This window comes from Gopherus evgoodei, chromosome 3, assembly GCF_007399415.2.
Source record: "Gopherus evgoodei ecotype Sinaloan lineage chromosome 3, rGopEvg1_v1.p, whole genome shotgun sequence".
In the NCBI taxonomy this organism is placed as follows: domain Eukaryota; kingdom Metazoa; phylum Chordata; order Testudines; family Testudinidae; genus Gopherus; species Gopherus evgoodei.
Genome location: NC_044324.1, coordinates 151,706,106 through 151,730,868, shown reverse-complemented (window position 1 = coordinate 151,730,868; position 24,763 = coordinate 151,706,106). Strand labels below are relative to the sequence as shown.

Genomic DNA, 24,763 nt, shown 5'->3' with positions numbered 1-24,763 from the left:
GTTCTTCAAAATGGGTGGTCGTATTCGTATACCACCCTCCTTCCCCTCTGCTTCAGATCCTTTCCTAAGGTGACTTATGTTAGAGAAGGGACTGGAGAGGCTGTTGGTCTGTGTTGCCCCTTATGCTCTTCATCCAAAGCAAAAGGAGATGCAGGCACAGACCCATGCACACTGCTAATGAATAATCTTCCGTGTTCAGGCATACAGAGTGCATGCTAACCCACAATGGTATATATACAGGGACCACACATCTCAAAGAACTCCCATTACTGTAAGGTAAATAGCATTTCTTTATTGTTTTGAAGAGTGATCGACTGGCTTGGGAGTCTGTAAAAGAGCTTGGAAAATTTACCAGTTTTCTACCAGTTGGAGGATTAATCTTTCTAGCTAAAATAGAGCAAGAGACTCACGAAGCTCAGGCAAGACAAAAGTTTAAATAATTACCATAGGGAGTAAGAAGCCATTTGGCTCCTATCTTACTCTGGCTGGCCATAGGGTGGTGAAATATCCTGGCATAGGAAGGTCCTACCGCGGCTTACGCTCCGACTTTTATTTCAAAGATGTCTGGCATCCTGCAGATCCTATATAGTCTCCTACTACATAAATGGGGTGGGAGGAATTCTAGCTAGAGGTATGTACAAAAGATGAAGGTATCGGACCCCATTAGCGAGATCCAGGAACAGTGCCCTGGTAAGAAGCCCAGCTCTCCTACTCACCTCCAGCTCCTGGGAAATGTGCTGCGACGTCAACTGGAGTGCTGTTACGGGATTTTCCTGGGTGACTCAGTCAACCCCTTAATTTTGATCTCTGACCATGTCCTGTTGGAAAGAAGATGATTTCAACCTTCTCCTCCCTTTTGTGCCTCCTGGTTGCTGCAAAGAGAAGGAAGGTCTCTCTCAAGGTTCTTGACAGTTTCTGCCCATAGGGTTCTGAACAGCAGTGGTAAAATTGATCAGTCTTGTTAATTACACTGTGATGGTACTTTAAGCTTGGAGGAACATTAGGTGCACTGGAACTGTCTGTAGCCTCAGAAAAGCAACATTGCCTCAGTTTACATTCAGTTGTCATTTATCTTCACTCCCAGGCTAGAAACTTCTTAAAGAAGGCTTAAGTACTGCATAAATTTTAGGCATATATCCTCTTCCCACTTGCCACTGGTGAATAGACAATTGAATTTTTCAAGTCTTTATATAGATATACTCAAAATATCATTTAGTATTATCAGTGGCTTCTTGGAAACATGCATTTTTATTCAAATATGGGTTGCCTTACTATTTAAAAGACAAAGGATAGGATCTAAACATTTACTGCTAAAATTTGGCTCTCCTTAAAGTAAATTTTTCTGTGTGCATGCATCTATAATACTCCATTATATTAAACAGCATATACTTGATGCTAAGGGAAGATATGCTTTTTATTTCATTTAATATCAATTTTTTTTCAGTTGCTTCAGATTACATTGCAATATCCATATGTTAATAAATCACAAAGGGTAAATATTTAATAAAACCACTGTAAATTTAAAAACTGTCATCTTAGGTAAAAAGTCACTTCTGATGCTTCTTATGAGGTAACACTGCCCTCAGAGGGCCAAGATAAGTAAATTCAGTTTAAAAACAAAAAGTATTTTTGATGTCTTGCTTGACCTGGCATCACTCATGATCTTGCTTCATTTTAATAACTTGTATAGTAATATGGTTTAGCCTGGTTTCTTTTGAACAGTTTTTGTTGGCCCCATTTTCCTAGTCTTTGCTCTAAGGGTACATTGTTGTTTTTGTCCCTCTATTTGTTTATCTGGACATGAGAGAGATTGTAGTCTATTTTAAAATAGAAAACCTGTATACTTCTCCCTTAAAAATAATAAAAAAAAACCAAACACCCCGGTTTTTCCCTCCTCCCATCCTTTCCCAGTACCCTGCCAAACAACCAAAAAATCTCAAACAGTCGTTCACCCCACAATGTTCTTTCTTTTAGAACCATTTTGGTAAATTGATAAGGAAATATTTGAGGCAGATTTCTGGTGTTCTCTGCTTGCTGTATTTTTTTTTTTTTTTTTAATCTCACTTGTGTCTGTGTGGCAGCTGTTGCTCCTTTCTGGGAAGCAAGTTATTGAACTCAAAGGCTTCCTTCCGTTGCCTGTCAGCTCTGTATGTTAAAAATGTTTTCCTGACATTTCCAGAAGTCCTTTTTATATTCAAAAGTATCAAACTCTGTTAAATAAAACAGGTTAAATTATCTATTGCAAAAAATGAGCAATTTGTCTTAATAATTACTGTGATTCTTCAGCAATGAAATTGGTTAGGTATTTTTGAATTAATAATTCTCAAAAGGAGTGCTGAATTCTCATTTTCTTAAGATTCTTAAGATTTTCTTAAGATTACAAAAGGAATGATAAAGTATTAGGTGAAGTCTGTGTTTGAAGACATTGTTAGAGACCTGAGATAAATTTAAAGACATAACTGACTTTAAGAGATTCATTTTATGTACGCATGAGCAAACTGAAGACTTGTCTTGTCTGGTTCCACAGAGATCTCCTCTCACCAAAGTATCAAAATTACAAGCATTACATCACTACAACAAACTCCTTATCAGAATAAAAAATCTGAAGGCAAGTCACCGTTGCTATCTGCTTGCATAAGAAATGGCCGTATAAAACCCCTTTCACTAGGGTTGCACTTAATACAGTAACTCCTCACTTAATGTTGTAGTTATGTTCCTGAAAAATGCGACTTCAAGTGAAACGATGTTAAGCGAATCCAATTTCCCCATAAGAATTAATGTAAATGGTGGGGGGGGAGTTAGGTCTGAGGGAAATTTTTTTTTTGCCAGACAAAAGGCATTAATATACATTTTAAAAATTTTAAACAAGCAATTTAATACTATGCTGCGGGGGGGGGGAGTAGTGTGCATGTGCTATGTGTTTACAAACATACTATACAGTATGATAGTTGGGAGGTGCTCCTGCCTTACCCTAAACAGGCACAGCCCACTGGCACTGGAGGTGAGGCAGGCAAGGAGGCTGAAGGTGCTGTAGGCTGGGAGAAGCATGTTGCACAGCAGTGGCAGCTTCCCCTACTCAGCAAGCACCAGGGGCGGGCTCAACCCTCAGCCCGCCCACTCCCCCCCTTCATCCAAGCCCCCATCCTTGACCTGCCTCTTCCTCCCCCACCTCCTCCCCCTTTACTTCTCATGCTGCATCCTCAGTCCTCCCCCTTCCCTCCCCTCCCTTCTAAATGCTGCAAGCCAGCTGATTGCTGCCCTCAGGAGGTGGGGGGAGGGCACACCGAGTCCTCGCTTCTCCCTGCTGCCTGGGGCAATCAGCTAGCTTTTGGTGTTTAGGGAGCAGGAAGGATGGGGGAGGAGCGAGGACTCAGCATGCAGGCTCTCCCTCCCTCTCTTCCTTCTTGGGACAATCAGCTGGCTTGCGGAGTTCGAGAGGTAGGGGAGGGAGGGGAAGCCTGTACGCCGAGTCCTCGCTCCTCCCCTGTGCCTCTGAAATGCTGCGCGCCAGCTGATTGCCACAGGTGGGGAGGGGGAAGAAGCGGGAAGGCGCTGATCTGTGGGGTCTGCCGGCGGGGGGCCAGAGGCGCTGGGGGGGGGGGGCGGAGGCTGCCAGCTGTGGAGAAAGCAGGCAGGCAAACAATGTAAGAGTGGAGCATTGCACAACTTTAAATGAGCATGTTCCCTAATTGATCAGCAATGTAACAAGGAAACAGTGTTAACCGGAACGACTTAAAGTGAGGAGTTACTGTACATTGGGTAGCAATAACAACCAAAGAATGTCAGGTGAAGAGCAATTCAGAACTTCATTCTCATGACCCTGTGGTACCTGAAGGAAGCAATTAAACACCTGCGGGCTAGCCTGTCTCAGCTCACAGGACTTGGGCTGCAGGGCTGTAAAATTGCTGTGCAGACATTCAGGCTGCAGCCTGAACCCTTGGACCCCACAGCCTGAGCCCAAATGTCTACACAGCAGTCTTCTATTCCAATGTTGACATACTCAATATCACCATATTCCTTGTATAGTTACCTCAACTGTTTTTTTTTTTTTGCCTTTGTCAAAGATACAGACTTTTATTTTCATGTGAATCAGAATTTCTGTTGCCACATCAATTCCCAATTTTGGGGAACACCCTGATAAATATTGCTAGAGCAGCGAAGAAGCTGAAGCTGACTCCTAGGTTACAGAATTTTCCTTGTATGTGAAAGTGCCATTATTTTGTAATAGCTTTAAATACTTTGACCAGAGTTAAAAAGATGCATGAATAACTTGGTTTATTTCAGTGCAATTTGTAAAATTAGATATCTCTTCCAAGTCTAGTAAGCAGATTCTAGGAGAACATGTTTTTCAATTTAGAACGGCATAAATTTAAGCAAAATAATAATTTAGCTTACATTAACCCAGCAGGAAGCTGGGTACAAACTGAGTAGTTCTCTATAGGAAAAATACTGCTATTTTAACTACCTCAAAGACTGTAATTCATTAAATTGTCAGGCCATCTTTTCTGCTGGTTAATCCATGTGGACTTCTTTTTTCTCACAAAATCCTTTACTCTAATCTTAACTCTTGAATATACAAACTTTCAAATGTACCGGTAAGTCTTTTGCAGTTCTTTTATGTTTAAGGTACTTGGTAAACATATGTTCCATTCTGAAAAGTATATTCTTACTATGACTTCAAATTTAATATTAGCTGCTGCTTTAGAAATATAACAGACTTTAAATGATGATTACATATGCACATATTTTTATTGCTGAAAAATATAAAAGTTGAAATGCTGATAGATCATGTAAAAGTCAGAGAGTTGGCCTCCTTCCCAAATATCCCTGAAATATGTAGTATATGAGTGTTTCTTATGGTGAGAATTTCGGCTTCATGTGAACACTGATCTCTTTTAAGAAATAGACTGAAAACTGTTTTCAATCTTTAAAAAATTGGATTATGCAGAAGGGAGCATAATTATTTTTATAAGGGAGCATTTTATAAATTAAGCAGAGGAAAATGAGTGTATCTTGATAACTATTAAGCTATTTCAGCAATTAAGTGAAATGTTAACCAATATTTATTTTATTCTTCAGATTTCTGAAGTGCAAGTGTGGGCATCCATCCATTTTTCTGGGCATAGTAGCCATACATTAAAAATTACAATATAAACAAAAACCTGCCCATAAATATATTCACCTAAACCCACTCCATTTTCAATAGCCTTTATCCTGGCCAGTTTTGTTAGAGCAATAATGATCATTCCAAGAGAAGGCACACCCTTCAGTGTATCTGTGTGCAAAAATTATATTAACTTCTTTTGTGGGGGAAATAATATCCTGAAAAAGCAAATTTGGGTATGATTCATCTGTAGGAACCAGGCAGAGTTAATGTATTTTAAAGAGAGACATCCATGGTGCAAGAGACCTGAGAAGTTGTGCTGTATTGTACATTCCTTTTGGATCGACATGTTCTGCATCTGGCTATCATTGTGGGCTACTGTATTGGGGCTGAAACTTAAGGCAAAATCATGCTGTTTAGCACTTAAATTCCCATGTTACATATAATATACAAGTGTATTCACGAAGCCCTTTAAAGACCCAGATATAGAAGTGTTGCAGGAGGTTTTGTTCATAGTAGACAATAAATCATTACTGGTTGATCGCTACAGCAGATTTGTGAATTATTTGGCTGAAGACATTGCCTTTATTCCTGAAATATCACTGCATAAATTATCTAGATAAAACATTTCTCCAAAATTCATCATAAAAAGTTTTGAAACCAGTCACTTTTCTGATTTCAAAGTTCTTGATTCAGACCATTTTGATTTATTGGAGAAGATTGGTTTTCCATATTTTAATCTAGTAGTACATGTAAATAGCTTGCATTAGTAATTTTTCAGAAGATAGAAGTTAATTCCACAACATCTTCTGCTTGGCATACTAGTTTCACTATTTTCTTATCCACACTTCTGTGAAGGAGCAGGCTACCATTTCAATAGTTAGTGAACTTGCATTATGAAAAGATGAATGTACTTCTTGTTGATAGGTTGTCTCCTTTACTATCACAACTATATGTGTTAGATTTTGCTTACTTCTCTGGCTGTATCAAGTTCACATTTAGCTGGTTAATAGGGAGATCTTGAGATTGATTTACATTCTTTGTGGAAAATGTTCAGCACACATCAGTGGAAGAAGGTGGTAATATGATTAGTGGCTGAGGGCTTGTGGTTTACAGCACTCCTAGTAACCAGTGCATCTGTCCAGTTCCTTTTAAACTGCATTTGATTATCTTTTCAAAGCATATGCTAAATATAAAAGCAATTTTTAACAGCTCTTTGATCTCAATAAGATTTTATACAGAATATGTACTTTCCTCTGTCCATATATATAATCGGACAATTTTATGAGCCTCTGTTTTATTCTTACACTGGATTTTGCATTGTGTCTTTTCATGGTAGATAAGTTTTGGGAAGCTAATTTGTAATCAACAATTCTTACAAGAGAGAAGGTCCATTTTTACCTTCTTCGCCCTGGATTTTACCACAATGTAATAAACAGCGCATGCTGTTTCTTTATTGTTCATTTCACTTTGGGAACAGTATCTAGGATGTCAGTGTTTTAAAAATAATGCATGTGATCTATGTGTAAGGTTTCTCATTGCCCGCAACTCTGTGTGTATTGTTGAATGAATCTCTGGAGACATAAGGTGTAATTAATTATAAAAGTGTGACATTTTTCTCTCTTAAATGAAGAAAATTGTTCAAGCAAATTCTGACACTGTTAATGTTGGGCACGGATACAGCACTGTAACATCCCATATCAAAGTCTTTTTTTTCTTTAGTATTAATGCATATTTTTCTCATATAGGAGAATATATCAAAAATTGGCGGCCAAGATACTTCCTGTTGAAGACAGATGGTTCTTTCATAGGGTATAAGGAGAAGCCCCAAGATGTGGATCTACCATATCCCCTCAACAACTTTTCTGTAGCAAGTGAGTCTCTCTTCAGCATCTGTTATACCTACAGTATTTAAATCACTATAAATGTATTTAATTCTTTGCACATAATTATATATATTACTTATATTAAATATATTGACTGTATTAAAATATTTTAGATCCCATGGTAGTGTGTTTATATAAAGAGGGAAGGACATACATTACCACTCAATTTAAAATGTTAACTCTTAGCATATTGATAATTACCTATTACATTACACTTTATATGTATAATTTAGAAATTCACTGTCAAACCTAAAAGTTTGATGCTGTGGGTCAGCGTTGTTCCACTGTGGCTGAAGTCAAACTCTAAACAACACCTTTGGAAATACCACTAAAGTTTTATCAAATACTAGGTTTTAAAGCTTTTCTAATTCAAGTTTCTTAGTTAAGGTTACACGTAATGAACAACAACAAATTAGACAAGTGACTGTCATAAGATATACATTTGTGGTAAAACGTTACCTATAGGAAGACGCTCCCACCTTTCCCCAGTAATATCTATAAAATCACTTGAAAATTCAAAGTAATTAAAAAATTATCCAGACTGTCAAATGGCACAAAATCAAGCTAAAGGGTTAGTCTCTTAGATAATCAGGTAATCAGCTCGCCACACAGGGTAATCAGTAGTTCCAAGCAATCAAACAATTTACATGTATTAGCAAGGCTGTGAAATATGCATCCGGTGGATAAAATGGAGATATCTTGATTTCTATTTTTTTATAGAACTTGTTTAAAAGGTAACCTTTTAGATTCAGTTCATCCCCAGAAGGTGGGGATAATAGAAAGGTGTTTACAAATGAAGACGTATGGCCTATAGTGTTTGCCACAAAAATGGAAGTACTTGAGGGACTAAACTGAATAAAGATATTGTGTGGACAAAGACTGGGGTTTTCAAAAGAGCCTAAGGGAGTTAGACACCCAAATCCTATTGCAAGTTAACTTGAAAAATAATATGATAACTAAGCCTTGTAATTTGTAGATCTGTAAGAATTAGAGTTTGGACAGAATTTTCAAAGGACCATACAGGAGTTAATACCTAAATCTTATTAGGCTTTTTTTGAAAATTTCATCCATATTCTACATCCTTTGTGAAGGAGTGTTATGCTCTTTTACGAGACAACCAGGAACTCTCAGCCAAAACAGCCTGGGTATATTTAAGAAGGCTGTCTGGTCAGCCCTAAGGCTTGGCCTGTTTGAACAGAAACAGGAAGGTGAACAGGAGAGAAGGGACTAAAAGCCATCCAGGTTGCAAGGTGTAATGAACTCTCTCCAGTTCCGGAAGAGTAGCCCAACCAGGCTCAGAGGCCTTGTTTTTGGACTTAAGTTTGGGATCTCTGAACCAGGGTACTGAGTTTAGGGCCCTTATTATTCCAAGTACTCCTTTGATGCTAGTTTATTAAAGGAGACACATTTATTTTGATTTGTTTGTTTTGGCTTCTCATTGCGTCAGTCTGTGAATATGAACTTACTGACACCCATAGGCAAGGTACACCTGTAGTACCGCACTTGGTCACAACAGGACATTTTGAGATGGCCCACACTGTTAACAGTCATACAGATCCACAAATTCTAAAGTTCAGTTATTGTAATACTTGTCAAACTATACTGTTAGAAAAGAAAACTGGTATGGTCTGATACAGTACACAGTCTATTAGTTAACTCACACTAATAGGAATTTATATAGAATACAGTATATCATAAAGCATCTGTAGTTCAGGTAGGAGAGCAGTGAAGAGAGATCCTGTGACCAAGTTTCAGAAAGAATGGCAATGGGAACAGTAGAAGGATCAGAGAGTAGCATTTCATTGTTACATTAAAGAGAGGGTTAAGAAGTTATATGTTGCAGAAAAAATGCCTCTTAATATTTGATTTGAAAAGTTAGGGAATTGACTGTGTGCAGGGAAGTTACTTCACGTGGGAGCAATCTGTAAAAGAAACTTCCTACTACTCTGGAGAGATGAGGATGGTAAATAGAAAGGAACATGGAGAATACAGTAGAAGTTCTGTTTGGTAATTGTAGTTGCAGTAGTTCATTGGAAGACTTGGAACTAGGGTAAAATACTTTGTCCTGGATTCTGACATACACAAATAACCATTGAAGAGTTTTATAAGAACATGGGTGAGGAAAATAAGGTGTTACCTTTTGGACACATGTATGTTAAGTGTCTTGGATTTCCATTAACATCTAAAGGGTAGAAATCAGTATTGTGCACGAGAAGAAAGACGACGACATATTGATATCTTGGAGATGTGACATGATGGTGGTCAAGCCATGAAGGAAGCCCTGGTATTGTAAAGCCTGTTTTATGCCTTTCATCAAATGTCAGGGCAGCAATTTATGCTTCCTCTATAAGGAGGTACTAGGGCTATCAAAATCATTGTATTCGATGCAAGAGTCTCCTTGTTCTCCCTTGCCAAAGCTGGAACAGAGACAGGAGAAGCCATGTTGGTTCTCTGCATGCTCTGGCAACCAGTTCCACATGTTACCTGTGGGTTATATGAAGAAGTACTTCCTTATGTTTGATTTAAATGTGCTGTCTATTAATTTCATTGGGTGACCCCTAGTTCTTGTGTTATGTGAAGGGGTAAATAATACTTACTTTCTCAAGACCATTCATGACTTTATAGCTCTCTATCATATCTCCCCGAGTTGTGTCTTTTTTTAAGCTGAAGAATCCCAGTGTTTTTAATCTCTCCTCATATGGAAGCTATTCCATGCCCGTAAGAATTTTTGTTGCCCTTCTCTCTACCTTTTCTTACCTGTGGACCTTGATGTGATGGAGAATAGGAAAATTTGTTTCTGGTTTACCAGAAATTTTCCGTTCTTCAAATAGCATGGCCCACAGATCTAACCCATGTAGGGCCTAGGATCTGTTGACTAATTACATTAGTTTGTACTCCTATATGCGCTGTAGTGGGTTTTTAGATACATATACTATAGCTCCTATAATGTGTAATCATTAGTTCTGGTCAGTGGTATTTTTCTGGCTGTGGAAATCATCTCAAATTGGCAGGCTGTTCAGACTGGAGTGGCTTTCCTTTCCTGCCAAGGATGGACAGATCTGCTTGTGCCTCCCTTGTGCCATGCAAGCTGAAGACCTGTTATCATGGATCTGTGGACTGTGATACTTGAAGAGATGACATTTTTGGTAAGCAAGATACATTTTTCTGTTTTGGAGGGAAATCATTTGGATACTCTTAACATAAATTATTGTTGATTAAGAGTGTCTGTAAGAATAGAGGAAGATACATTTTTGCCTAATAAAGAATCTGGTAATACATTTTAAGAAAAGAATAAATGTAAAATTCAGGTAAATTTTTTAGTGTCTGAGAAACTTGAATCCTCTGCAATTGGTCTGTGATTAAATAAAATAGAACTATTTCATAAATCATTAGATGTTATTTGCCTTACAGCCATGTACCAGAAACAAAAATATACTTGGAGAAAAAATGCATTATGTGGCTGCAGAACATAAAAATAAGTTTTGAGAGTTTGAGTGAGGATTAAGTATGCAGACTTCCCTCAGAGTAGCAGCTGACGTTAACTATAAAAATAAGAATAACATTGTATATGGAAGATTTAAAATCATAATGCAAGTTGCTGTCACACAGTAAATTGATAAAGGAATATACTTTTGTTCACTACTTAATTAGGGAAGATCAACAATTTGAATTAAACTTACCCCCTCCCCCCCCAAAAAAAGTCTATGCAAGTGAATGAAAACAGCATCTAGATGTATTCTATCTCATTTACAGCACCTGATAAGCTTTAATAATTGGTCTAATGGCCTCTGATTGGAAAGTTCCTGAGGTGCTGCAAATTTGCAGCTGCTGGCAAGGTAGCATGTTTATTCCTAATAAAAGGTCAGTAAGTTACTTCTCATAGGATATGTCTACAATTCAAAATTAGGTCGATTTAATAGAAGTCAATTTTTTAGAAATCAATTTGATACAGTCGATTGTGTGTCCCCACTAAGTGCATTAAGTTGGCGGTGTGCGTCCGCAGTACCGAGGCTAGCGTCGACTTTTGGAGCGTTGCACTGTGGTAGCTATCCCACAGTTCCCGCAGTCTCCGCCCCCCACTGGAATTCTGGGTTGAGCTCCCAGTGCCTGATGGGGCAAAAATATTGTCGTGGGTAGTTCTGGGTACGTCGTCAGGCCCCCCCCCTCCTTCTGTGAAAGCAATGGCAAAAAATCCTCTCGCCTTTTTTCCTGGGTTACCCGTGCAGACGACATACTATGGCAAGCATGGAGCCTGCTCAGCTCACTGTCACTGTAAGTCTCCTGGGTGCTGCTGACAGATGCAGTACTGCATTACTACACAGCAGCAGCTCCTTGTTGTTGCAAGTTAGGAAAGATGGTTAGCAGCCGTATTGTACTGTCTGCTGCTGTCTTCTGGTTGCTCCTGGTCAACTTTGGTGATGTCAGTCGAGGACGCCTGGGTAGACATGGGTGCTCTTGCCCAGCCTTGGTGATGTCAGCCGGGGGTGCCTGGACATAAATGGGAGTGACTCCAGGTCTTTATCTTTTAGTTTTGTCTAATGGAGATTCAGTCCTGCCTGCAATATCATTCGAGCTGGAGGGCTCCCAGTGGTTGGGGAAAATGCCAGACAGCTACCGGAGCTGATTCCGATGTAGACGCTCCGATTCGAGTTCCCACTCTACCAGACATCGAATGCGGGACTCCTCTTGAGATTCTCCAGCACCAAAGTGTCATAGCTCTGGCCACTGGGGCGAGTACAGGAGCAGCACCTCGGATGGGTACCAGTCTTCGTTGTTGAGGTCCCAGTCACATGGACGGCACCGTCGTAGGCACTGTCGCTCTCACTGCTCCTATGGTACCCTACGGTCGATGGTGACCTCAGCATCAGCACCCAGCTACCCATCTCCAAGTTGTGTGGCTCAGGGAGAACAAACTGTGCCACCTGGCCCCCAAGTCAAATCAGTGGCATAGAACACGATGGCAGGGGCAGTGCTGTCAATGAGCACTGTGGCCTCAGATGCCCAGCCAGGCGAGATCTCGCTCGGTGGCTGGAGTGTCCCAGGCTCCTTTGGCCTCCCCTCCTCGGCAGAGGGAAAAGTCAACGGGTCTCAAGCTAACAGCACTGCACCCGGACTCAGATCTGGGCATCGACTGACTGGTACCCACCGACGCCCGAGGCACCGTGCCGGTCCTCTCGCTGGCACCAGAGGAGGCCATAACGGCACTGCCACCCGTCCCACAGGAGGACTTCAAGGCTCACCAGGAGCTCCTTAAGCGGGTAGCATCCAATTTCCAGTTCTGGGCTGAGGAGATGGAGGAGCCATCTGACTCTCTTTTTAATGTGCTCTTGTCCTCGGCACCTGGCTGGGTCTCCCTGCCTCTCCACCATGGGGTAGCCAATATCTCGACTACCCTGTGGCAAACCCCAGCTTCCTTGGCCCCCATCTCCAAAAAAGCGGAGAGAATATACTTCGTGCCGGCTGACGACCCAGGAAAGCACGCTTGGGAATTCCTCCCTGTGGGGTACTCGCAAGCCCTTTCACCCCCCTCCGGGAAAGAGCTGAGAAAGAAAACAAAGGAAATCAGCTGTTGCCATGAGCTAATTAAATAAGATATGCACAAACATAGGAACAACCATACTGGATTAGACCAATGGTCAAACTAGCCCAGTATCTTCTTACAGTGGCCAATGCTAGATGCTTCAGAGCAAATGAACAGAACAGGAGAATGCACAAACCTCTTAGGACACAAAAACCCAATCCTGTTTTTCAAAAAGGTAAATTTTATTGAAAGAAAATACATCTGGAACTTAGGCTATTGCTAGTTTTAAAAAGAGCAAATATAATAATTAAGCATCAGGAATGATTTTCTTGAGGTCCAGCTTAATGGTTACAAGCAAAACAAAAGCATTTGGGAGTTGGCACAGAGGAATCCACAAGCCACAAAGAAATAAAAGAGAGAAACCTAATCGCGTCTTCCTAGACAGTTCCTGATCTATTTACATATCTGCGGGTTTCAAATGAGTAGTTTCTAAGTATGATCTGGTGATTTTTCATACCTGGCCCACAGCTTTTTACAGCATAGCTCCAGCCCTGTCTCTGCTGTCCCCTCTCTCTGGAGAACAGACAGACAAAGGGAAATTTGTTTCCCAATTTTAAAAAGTTCTAGCCCTCCCATTGGGCCTTTTGGTCAAGTGCCCACTACTTTCCTTTTACCTATTGGCTTTTTTAACCCTTTACAGGTAAAGCAAGTAGAGAACAGCTACTAACAGGGATTTTGTAGCTAAATGTCTGACTGGGTGTCCATAGAAGGGAGCTACCCCCACTTCATTATCACAGCATTGTTGCTCTGTCTAGACAAGCCCTTTCTTTCCCAGACATGTTGTCACTCTCTGTAGTTTTATTCCTAATATCTTCCAAAATTATTAAAAACACAGCAGTAAATTATTCTGTCCGTAACCCTGCACAGTGAATACTTTCTATCTACCCTATGGTGACTGAAGGGAAATGTTGAGGGAACAGAACCTGCATTTTTCTGTGCGAGGCCCTCATTTCGGACGAGACTAGGTATATTTACATTGATAAGACTTTGATTCATCATATCTTTTTTGGGCAGGAGTCTAAATAGTAATGCCCTAAGTTTTGTTGTTCATATCTTTTCTGTCACAGGACAAAGTATTTCATGATGTTACTTTTCTCAGGATGATTTAGAGGAAACATGGGGGACTGCTTAAAATGGCTTACCGTTAGCTTAAACCTCTCCCCTCTAACCCATAGCTACAGTATTTGGTTTGAAAATTTAAAGACAGTGGAGACATGCATCTAAATCCCTCTGTCACTGTGTTCAGGGTGCAGTCCAGACCAGTGAGGGATTGTGTCATCTCTTACGCTATAACCCTGAGTGCCCCACAAAGCTTTGCTACTGTAACTTCCTGCCTGGAATGTTCAGTCAGCAATATGCCTGCAGGCCACATCTTGAGTGTCCATGTATACTGGCACCTCTGGTCCAGCAATTCTGATTCCACCAGCCCATCATCAGCCTTAGTTATTACAACCAGCAAGCCTGAATTACAACCCCAGCACAGTCCCAGTCCTGAATTTTCCCAAAACTACGTTCTCTTTAATGTCTATTCTTCTCCTGAACAGTTAAGAGAAATAATAAGGTTCATTTGTTCCTCCAAAGACACAGAAGCACATCACAGCTTATAACCTTAACTGGGGTACACCTTTCCATTTAAACACAGTACTGAATTGGTTTATACTAACAGTAAAACAAAATTATTGACAAAAGAAGATAGGCTTTTAAGTGAATTAAAGTATGAGAGAGAAAGTTAGAAAGGGTTATAAGCAAATAAACCTGAAAACATGCATCTAAAACTCTAAGACTTGACCAAAGCCTGTACTGTACTAGATCAAGATGGTTTCTCACCAGTCATTCTGTTTCCCACGCATGGCTGACTATCCCTTAGTTAGGACCTTTCATGGAAGTACAAGGTGCTGGCTTTCTTTTTCTTTCTAGATGAAAGATCTTTGCCTAAGCAGGTTTCTCACCTGTATTCGGTTTCCAGTGACTTCCGCTGGCTCTTGGTTAAAGGCCCCATCTTTCTCAGCTTCAAAGAGCTCTGGCCTCTTTTGTCTTTCTAATGATGGATGTCAAAGATGTCTTCTGTCTTTTCTTGTATCTTTCAAAGTTCAGTTACTTTAGTTCAAGAGACAGGATGACCTCATACAGTCTTTTCCTTTCCTGTTGGCTTCCCATCCTCCTGTATGTAAATAGGGCTTTCATTGTTTTGATTTCACCATGCTTAATTTACATAAGAGAAAGATAAATAGCTGCCTTTTTTCCTGTCTAGGAGGGAACCTGTTTCTCCTTGTTTGGCCACAGACTTTAAAGCCTAATATCATTAAGTATCCATATTTCCTCATATAGTATTAATCTATACATTTCACCATGATATTAATCACCAGTGTGTCATTAGCTTTCAGAGAAGACCTCACTCTATATACTTTTATAATATAGTAATATTGTATACAATCAGTTGTTTCAGTTGCTTATCACGTGAGGTTCAGCCCCCTTCCCCTTTATAGACCAGTAAACCTTTGCAATGTATTCTTTGAAACGTAAACCCAGATAAAACTCCTTAAAAATAAACTCCTCTCTCCTGCTGGCTGTCGAGGCCATGCTGTCTCCTCCCCCACTTGTTTGCTTGATAGCTTTGTTTATCTGATATGTAAAATTGGACCTTCAGTGTCTCTGCCTGATGATCAGGCTGGGCAGAGAAGCAAATAATCATTATCTAGGGCAGACCTGTTTACCATCTCCTCCTGACATATTTGGATTTAACACACTTGGATAATAATTCCAGCATACGTCCATAACTCCTAATACATAACATGTTCATACTGCACACAAGAATATTGATGTTAAATGAGTTGTTAGTTTTTAAATGATACCTCACAAGTTATATTGTGTACAAAGATTATTAGAACTGTGTGAAGGCTGTGAATACAAAGATGCTTAAGGTCACACCCTTCTTTTAAAACTTCAGCAAAGGAGCTTTGGAGTTATAAGAAAAAAGGGGGTGGGGCTGGCTACATGCCCAGAAAAATTGCCCAGTTAGAAAGATGTCCATATTAAATTTGTCAAATGTATGAAGAGGAATCCAATAAACCTCCTAAATAAATTGGGGGGGGGGGCAGCAGAGGGTAAGGATCCATCTGAATCCTGTATCTGTAAATAAATATTATGAGATCTCATTTCAATAAACTATGATGGAGAACTCAAGTGAAACCTTGATAACTATTGTGACAAAGTTCCTGCTCTACCTTGGTGGGTCCTGCTCTTATTGGCAGATTTGCTCACCTCAGTGATCTTCCCCACAGTCTGGGTCAACTCCTCCTGTGTCTGATCAGGAGTTGGGAGGTTTGAGGGGAACCCAGGCCCGCCCTCTACTCCGGGTTCCAGCCCAGGGTCCTGTGGATTGCAGCTGTCTATAGTGCCTCCTGTAACAGCTGCATGACAGCTTCAACTCCCTGGGCTACTTCCCCATGGCCTCCTCCAAACACCTTCTTTATCCTCACCACAGGACCTTCCTCCTGGTGTCTGATAATGTTTGTACTTTGTAGTCCTCCAGCAGCACAGCCTCTCACTCTCAGCTCCTTGTGCCTCTTGCTCCCAGCTCCTCACACGCACTTCCTCTCCTCTGGCTCTCCGCTCCCTGACTGGAGTGAGCTCCTTTTTAAACCCAGGTGCCTTGATTGGCTGCAGGTGATCTAATCAGCCTGTTTGCCTTAACTGGTACTAGCAGGTTCCTGATTACTCTAGTGCAGCCCCTGCTCTGGTCACTCAGGGAGCAGAAAATTATTCACCCAATGACCAGTATATTTGCCCTCTACCAGCCTCCTGTACCCTACTAGCCTGGGTCTGTCACACTGTAGATAAGTGTGACAGGGTTGGCTTAGCCCAAGAGATCACATCTGCCACTTAATTTTTGCACTTCTTGAATACCTGCTGAATTCATGTACAGATCTGTTCGGTTGAAACGACATCCCTCCATTTATGGTCTAATTTATTACACACAATAAGTATAGCAGTAGTGCTTCCCTTGTGCAGCACGGGATTCACAATAAGCACTCTAGTTGCGACGAGGATGGCTTTGTCTGGGTCAGTGGGGGAACAAAAGCCATGGTGCTCCTTTAATTATCCCCCCCCCCCATGCCCACCATCATGGGACATCAGCTTCCTTGTGATCTTGAAGATAGGACAGCTGGGGGAAGAATGTCTTCCCAGCTGATAAACTGGACTGAAGGATGCAGCAGAAGCCCATTGGCCCCTGTGCACTGAATGAGAAGGCGTATAAGCCCTTTCCTGTGCCCAGGGCACTGTTTTGAACCCAGGAACAACAGCTCTCTCCTTCCATTCCTTAGAATTAGGGCAGGATCAGGATTTTGGACCTTGCTGAAGGCATCATGCTAGTTGACTTTCTGAGGCTTGGAATTAATTTTTCCCTCACTGCCAGATTGGCCTGGACCAGCTGGCTGATGGTTTTATTTTGTTTTGTCTTGCTTTCCTCTTAGCTGCCTGGGCAGGTTAGGGAAGTTAGATTATAAACATTTTGGGACACTAGACTTTGTTGTAGTGATGCTGTGTGCTGCATTTGGTCTCAGGGTCAGATAAAAAGCTGAGAAAGAGAGAGGAGAGGAGAAATAGGAGGGACAGAAAGGAATACAGAAAGGAAGGGAAGACAGAGTAATTAGGCTTATGTCTTCATTGGTGCAGCGGTGATGGCCTGACGTTTCAATATGTTGAACTTCAGGGCTCATGAACAAAGGACAGTTTCTAGAGTGAAACAGAAGCCTGTCTGCCTTTCCCCCAGGAATCTGTTCCCCATGTGTTCCCTCCCCCCAAATATTCCTTTTTAAGGAGCCCAAAAGTGGGAGATGAATTATTATTCTATTAACTAATTGGGCCTAATTTTTGACACCCTGGTTTTGTTTGCCGTGTTGTCGTAGCCGTGTTGATCCCAGGATATCAGAGAGACTGAGTGAAGTAATATCTTTTATTGGGCCAGCTTCTGTTTGTGGAAGATACAAGCTTTCTGATTCAACACGTCATTTGGCTGTATCTGTAGTCCTTGTTTCTGGACTAATTCAGTCTCTTTCTGTCTGTACCCTTTCCTGTCAGCATTTGTTATTTAGGTGACTGTAACACTTTATAAACTCTCACCTGCTTTTCCACAGTTGAGCTCACAAATGGACCTGCTAGGTCTCAGTTATTACAACAGATTCAGTTCCCTGATTAACTGGAAGTGGGATTATTTGAAGGCATACCTTCAACAATGTGGGTGATGGGGTTGAGGCTCATATTGTCTGGCATAGAGATGGACCATCTCCTTTTCTCCACACCCTTAATCCTTGTATGAAGGGAAGCCAGTAGCATCACAGCATTGGTGTTGCAACCTGGTTAAAGATTTGGATAGGGTTTGGGCTAAGGGCAGCCTTTTCTTGGTTGATATGAATTATGTAAGGATGACCACATTGCACTGGATGAGTTATTGCTGGATAGTTTTTGGAATGTGTTAAATTAATAATGTTGTGGCCTAGTTAAACCACTTTTCTGGTGCATTATTTTTATTTTTGGTGTCTGGGACAAAAATCTCATGCCAAATATCCCATGCCTTACTCTGTTTCATCCTCTTGCAGTAGGGTCTCACAGCGTCTTCTAGGCTCTGTAATCTATCAGTTCTCCGTTTGGCTCAATACTCTTATCAAGCTTCTTGTTTAGCCTAATCAAAAGAAGGCTGAGGGAAGATATGATTGCTCTATATAAATACATCAGAAGGGTAAATACCAGAAAGGGAGAGGAGTTATTTAAGTTAAGCCCCATTTGTTGGTGTGTCTACATTGTATGTGAACTGACCATCAACCTGTTTAGGCTTGAAATTAGACTGATGGTTAGAAATCTTAGAGGAATGGCCTTCCAAGAGGAGCAGTGGGCGCAAAAAACCTAACTGGCTTCGTGACTGAGCTTGATAAGTTTATAGAGGGGAAGCACACTTGTAGTATGTGAAGAGGAAAAGCTGCCACTCACCCCCGAGCAAGGAACCCAAGTGTTTAGCTGAGCAGTGGCTGCTTCTTGCCAGGGAAGGATACGGTGGTCTGAGCAGAAGGGATCCAGGAACACATATGCAATCATGGCAACATAAGGCAGTGCTACTCCCAGAATGGCGAGGAGGGAGGATATTGCTGCCGAGTACTGCAGTTCATAGTGGGAGGGAAGAAAGAAGAGGAGGATTTGAGTTAGGTGGTAGAGATTCATCAGACCCCATCCACAGCTTTTAGTGGCGGCAGTACAGGGTGAAGTTGGAAAAGCGCTGGCCTTCACACCATAAAACTCTTTATGGGCAACACTTGTACCAGGCGGATCAGTCCCATTTATTGATTAGGATCTCCCTTACAAATGAGGAGGGACACCACCACCACCACCTCCACTTCTGGCCCCACAAAGGCACTCTGGTTGTAAGGGCCAATGTGTCTTAAAACCAAACAGGCTTTTGTTTGGTTTAGAGGCCAGTTTAGAAGCCCATGGATTTATAGGACCTTTTCCTTCAGTTAATTCCCAAGCTCTGAGACATTGGCCAACACAAAAAGTTATACCAGTGTAAGCAGAGTCAGGATGAGCTCTACCGTGACATCTGGTGGTGAATTATGGTGAGTGTGGAAAAGAGTTTCAGGGACTGATTCTGTTTGCATAGGCACGTCCACCCCGCCAAGCATAGCCCACAGTAGCCTAAATTGGTTACTTTGACAGCCGTGGGATTCCCAATTTCTTTGTTATTGGGACAGGAGGAATAAAGTGCTGTCACCCTCATTATGTGAATGGGGAACTATGAAACTGCCCTATGACAGAGAATCTCACCATCAAGTAAATAGCACTCACTAGACAAAGAACATAGGTGTCAAAACCCAGTGAATGGAGAGAGGTTGGGGACAGCTGTGTACACCTGATGGTATGGGCCTCCCGGAGGGCCTAGCACACCTACTGCACCTCCTTTTCTCTCTCCACTGTTGAATGGCAGAGCTAATTTTGATTCTTTTAGGAGTCTGGCTAGAGACTGCTGAGCTGAATTCACTTTGGGCCAATAGTGCACCAGCACTGGGGCTCCCCTACTACAAGCTGAAATCACTAAAAAAAGAGCTAAAACTACTGAGCTGAGATCACTGAGTGCTGTGTTAACTAGTGAGGGAGCCTGAAGATATACTGCTAAGCAGCTGGCAGAGCAGTTTGCAGGACAGTTGGAGCAGCGAGCCAGCGCAGCGGAGTGGAGCTGAGCAGTTTGCGGGGACAGCTGGAGTGGTTCATGGGATGGCTGGTGGAGCAGCCCACGGAACAGTGAGCGGAGCAGAGCGCTTTGCAGGGACAGCTGGAGGAGCGGAGTGGCTGGTGGAGCAGAGTCGTGAAGGCTGCAGCAGACCTCCACGGAGAGGCGGGGCAGTTGGCCTTGCTCACGTAAGGTGCCCCTTAACGCCCTGTATGCCCCCCCAATTCCACCCAAGCTAGGGGGGGTAAAACTGCAGATGAACTTTTGAACACTGGGGTGGCACTGACCAGGGACAGAGACTTTTGGGTTGTTGGACTTTGGGGTGATTCGGACTTAAGACCCTGAGGGGAAAAGGACATTGCCAAACGTACTTGGAGGTAGGTCTTTTTGCTCATGGTTTGTGTTATAATCCTGTTTGTGGTGTTTCCCCAACATAATGCCACATTGTTTCTCTCCTTTATTAAAAGGATTTTGCTACACTCTGACTCCGTGCTTGCGAGTGGGGAAGTATTGCCTCCTAGAGGCGCCTGAGGGGGTGGTATGTAATTGTCCCAGGTCACTGGGTGGGGGCTCCAGTTGGTTTTGTATTGTGTTATTGAAACAGAACCCCAGGGTACTGAACTCTGCCCTTGTTGCTGCCAACTCAGAGGGGCAGAAGGGTTACACCAGTTTAACTAAAGGTGTTTTTTTTTGTTTTGTTTTTTTAAAGAACTGATTTAAACTACTGGAAAACCCTTTGTGGACATACTTAATTTTATGTAAGCCTGGTATATGTTGGTTTAGTTTGCATTGGTAAATTTACAGGTGCAAGCTAAACCATTTTAAAACAGTGGAACTATATTCATACAGGGATTTGAATTGATTTAACTAAAATTAGTTTAATAATGATTTTTATTAAACCAGTGCAACTTCAATGTGTAGGCAAGGTCCTAAATTCTCATTTTATATTGGAGAAGCCTCCTGTTTTTAGAAAACCATTATTTTCCATACAAAGCAAGGCACTCTGGCTGTCCTGTATGATGGGGTACACACATCATGATACCAAAAAGTTTTACTTTACCACCATGCTGACAGAAAGAAAGAGGAGAGAGAAGTGCCTGGCTAGCAAAGAGAGAATGAGAAGATGCTTTTTTCACAGAATATCAGTTGCTTATCATTATTAACAGATTCAGTGTTGTGTAAACAAAAATGAAAGCTTATTGTAATATCACTTTGTGTAAAGTACTGCACTCTTTGGCTGCCATAAGTGCTTTGTGCTCTTTCAGGGACCCACTGATAAAAATTACTTTTTGGAAATGCAATGAATATGCGAGTAATCACACAGCATGTTTGTAACTATATATCCTTAAAAACTGGCTCTGCCTTCATCCTCTGTTTTTATCTAAAGAGTAATTGGGGAGAAATATCCCTTCACAGGAACCTTTGAGTTTTGGCCAAAAGTGAGAGCAAGTGGATTTTACCTTTGATACCTTGAAAGATTGTACTTGCAAGGCACTCTGCAGTGGAGCTTTTTCTTGTCTTTAAAAAAGATGGTTAAAGTGAAGATACGTTCTAATAATGAGTATCAGATACCTTTTAATGACAGTTTTCCCTCTAAATAATGCAGAAGGATTAGGGATTAATTCTGAAAGGACTGACTACCTTCTAAATGGAGAAGTGGCGTTGCTTTTCTTAAATTTTAAGCTTACAGTAGGTCAGAGGGTACTTATCATTGATATGATTTTAAGATATTGAAAAGATGAGATACGAAAGGTTCCAGCAGTGAACTTTGTCATCTTTTGAATTCCCAATAAAGGAATGATGTGAAAAATTATTTTTTTTTAAGCAACTGGATTAATTTAGGTCTAAGGGAACTGATCATTAGACATGCTGTTATATGCTAGCAATTCCATAGGTAAGGTTGCAACAAAGTTTGAAGACCAATTTTAAAATCTCTCTAAAATGCACTTGAATAATTAGATCAGCTCTAAAACTGGCATACCTGTTCAGGGACTGGTGGTACAAATTTGGATTAATTTTGTCAATACATCCCTAAGATACAAGGTGTGACAAAGTTCCTCCTCTACCTTGGTGGGTCCTGTGCTTGTTGGCGGATTTGCTCACCTCAGTGATCTTCCCCTCTTGTGGAACCCACAGTCTGGGTCAGCTCCTCCTGTGTCTGATCAGGAGTTGGGAGGTTTGGGGGGAACCCGAGCCCGCCCTCTACTCCAGGTTCCAGCCCAGGGCCTTGTGGATTGCAGCTGTCTATAGTGCCTCCTGTAACAGCTGCATGACAATTACACCTCCCTGGGCTACTTCCCCATGGCCTCCTCAAAACACCTTCTTTATCCTCACCACAGGACCTTCCTCCTGCTGTCTGATAATGCTTGTCCTCCTCAATCCTCCAGCAGTTCACTCTCAGCTCCTTGCCCTCTTGCTCCCAGCTCCTCACACACACTCCTTCTCCTCTGGCTCCTCCCTGCCTGACTGGAGTGAGCTCCTTTTTAAACCCAGGTGCCCTGATTAGCCTGCCTTGATTGGCTGCAGATGTTCTAATTAAAGTAGCTATCTCCACTGCCTTCTAGAAAGATCTTAATTGGCCCCAGGTGCTTTGATTAACCTGGAGCAACTGCCATTTGGTTACCAGGGTACTAGGGATTTGTTTAGCCTGGGGCTAACATACCTGTTTCTCAGTACTTTACTGTAGCCATCTGGCCTAGCCCCATCACAAAGGCCACTCAAAATTACCTTTCTTAATAAATTTTTTAAGGGGAAAAATGATGGGAAAGGGAGACATTAGCCTGATATTTTTGGATTATTTCCATTGTGATCTAGTGGTAGCAAGAACAAGTTCTGTTACCTGAAAATAAAAAGTTTTTAGTTTGCCTTTGGCTTTGTAAAGTGAGGCACTGTCTAGTTGTGAGTCAGCATAGCTCCTGCCTTTAGGAAATACCTGATATGTTGCTTGATCTTCTGTTGTCCCCAGTGCCTGAGCCCTTGGAATCATGTGAATACCTGAGAATGCCAGCTTTAATTTAAAAAAAATTCAAGCCCTCTTTGTTGCTGAAAAATCTCAAAAATATGAGGCAAATGTATAAAACCAAGAAAGCGTATAAAAAGAACATAAAATGTTTTAATCTTCTCATTTTTTTAGCACAAATGGGGGCTTGACTCATGATTTTTTAATACTGGGGTGGCAACATAGTGACAGAAAAAAGCCGTTACTGGTATTTGTAGTATACCGCAACAACCTTTAGTCCAGTTTAATTAAGTTTTTTGTAAGTGAACATGCATTCACTGAGGGATGTATTTGGGTGAGGCCCACACCTGAATACAGCGCTCAGTCTGTTAGCCGTTTATATTTAGAATCTATTGAGACCAGCACCTTACACTGAGAGTGCATCTAACTAGTGGAATCCTAAAACCTCCAGCCATGTCACTGGTTGACCAGGCTGATAACATGGCCCTCAAAGATCTGCTTCAGCACCAAAGCCAACTAAATGGTCTAAGCCTCATGACCGAACTTCCAAGTCAGCACCACTTTTGACACCGACATCCAAGAAAGGCTCTAGCACTGGATCTTGAAAACACTTACCTAAGTTGCCATTTTCCACACCTTTGCAGTCTCAAGAATCCTTCTTGGTACCAAAAATAATTGGCAACAGCTTCTCCAGGCTCACAGTGCTCCACGTTCACTATACTAAAAAGGATGTGGCACCATCTATTTTTCACTCTTCATTGGCATTAGGCACTCCAGCATTGGAGCATTGAAGAGAAGAATCACGCATCAACTTGAATGAGACAATCAGAAAAGAAAAGACATCACTTTCCGGGAAGGCACCTTGACCCTCCTAAGCACCTGGGCAACACAAGAGAGCTCATTGTCCAGTGCGCATCCCATTTATGTCTCTGGCATTGCCAAGACAAGAGGATCACCCACTACATTGGACCCTTAAATCTCTGCTTTTGGCACCAAACCTTACCTTTGATTTTCGGGATCCATTTGAAACCCTTTTGAAGAAAGGATGTTGGGGACCTTTTCAGTCTATCTCAACTTTACCATCTCATCCCACTGTCATCTCTTTGTCCCTGTAACCAAATAGATACTCCACACAACTTTGTGTGATGCATGTTGTGGCCTGCACTACAGGACACGTTAAGGGCCATGGTTGATCTGCCTGGTTGAGTTACTTGGATCTATCGTGGTTGGCACCAGCATACTTGCCACTCCTGTGTCCATCGACTTTGCTTTCAGCATCACAGTCTTATCTTCTGCCATAATGTCCAATCCCACTGGCACAATACTTGGCCCTGTTGGCATCCTACTTGGCCCCCCAATATGAATGCCTGCTCCTTTTGGCCTTGGCTCTGCCTACACTGCCACCTGTTCAATCAGTGTTCCCACCTAAAGCACTGACACTACCGATACTCCCACCCTCATTGACTCTGCCACCTGCTTTGCCACCATACTGACAATCTCTAGAAAACTGAAGACTCACAATCCCAGATATACTTGGGGTTTGTTTACACAGACATAGGTGATGGTGCCGATAACATCCCAGTGGATGACATCCCAATCTATGGAATGTCACCAGATGAGAACATTGTGACTTCAGCAGTTTCCTCACTGCATCAACAGTTCCAGGAACTGTTGAACAGGATGGTTTTCCAGCTCTAGCTGGGTGCTGCTGAGATTCCAGTTGAAAATTGGGATCCTTTATTTGACATCTTGAAGTTGAAACCAAAGGATAGTATTTCCTGGCCTATCCATAGGGGGCTGCTTGATCCAGCTAGAGAGGGGTAGGGGCAACAGGATGTACCGGATCAATACTCAGGACTTTTTTTTTTACTTCATCTAACATCTTAGTGCTAATTCCCTGATGCATACAGCAGCTGTGTAAAAAATCAAAGCGCATGACCACCTCTCAAGTAGACTGTGGACAAAGAGGGATGCAGACCGGAATGAGAAATACCTGTTGTTCTTCATATAGAGT

At 41.8% G+C, this 24,763-nt stretch overlaps 1 protein-coding gene across 10 annotated transcripts in view; it reads left to right on the top strand.

The window, feature by feature from the left end:
• Positions 1-24,763, top strand: part of AKT3 (AKT serine/threonine kinase 3) — a 283,027-nt gene that overhangs the window by 129,172 nt on the left and 129,092 nt on the right. For 9 of the 10 annotated variants that reach the window (XM_030557011.1, XM_030557009.1, XM_030557016.1 and 6 more), the window contains one exon: positions 6,853-6,978. In XM_030557011.1, the coding sequence (XP_030412871.1) occupies positions 6,853-6,978 (126 nt within the window). Of the gene's footprint in view, positions 1-6,852; positions 6,979-9,898; positions 10,137-24,763 lie in introns of those variants that run through there. The other variant, XM_030557019.1, reaches the window with a different exon arrangement.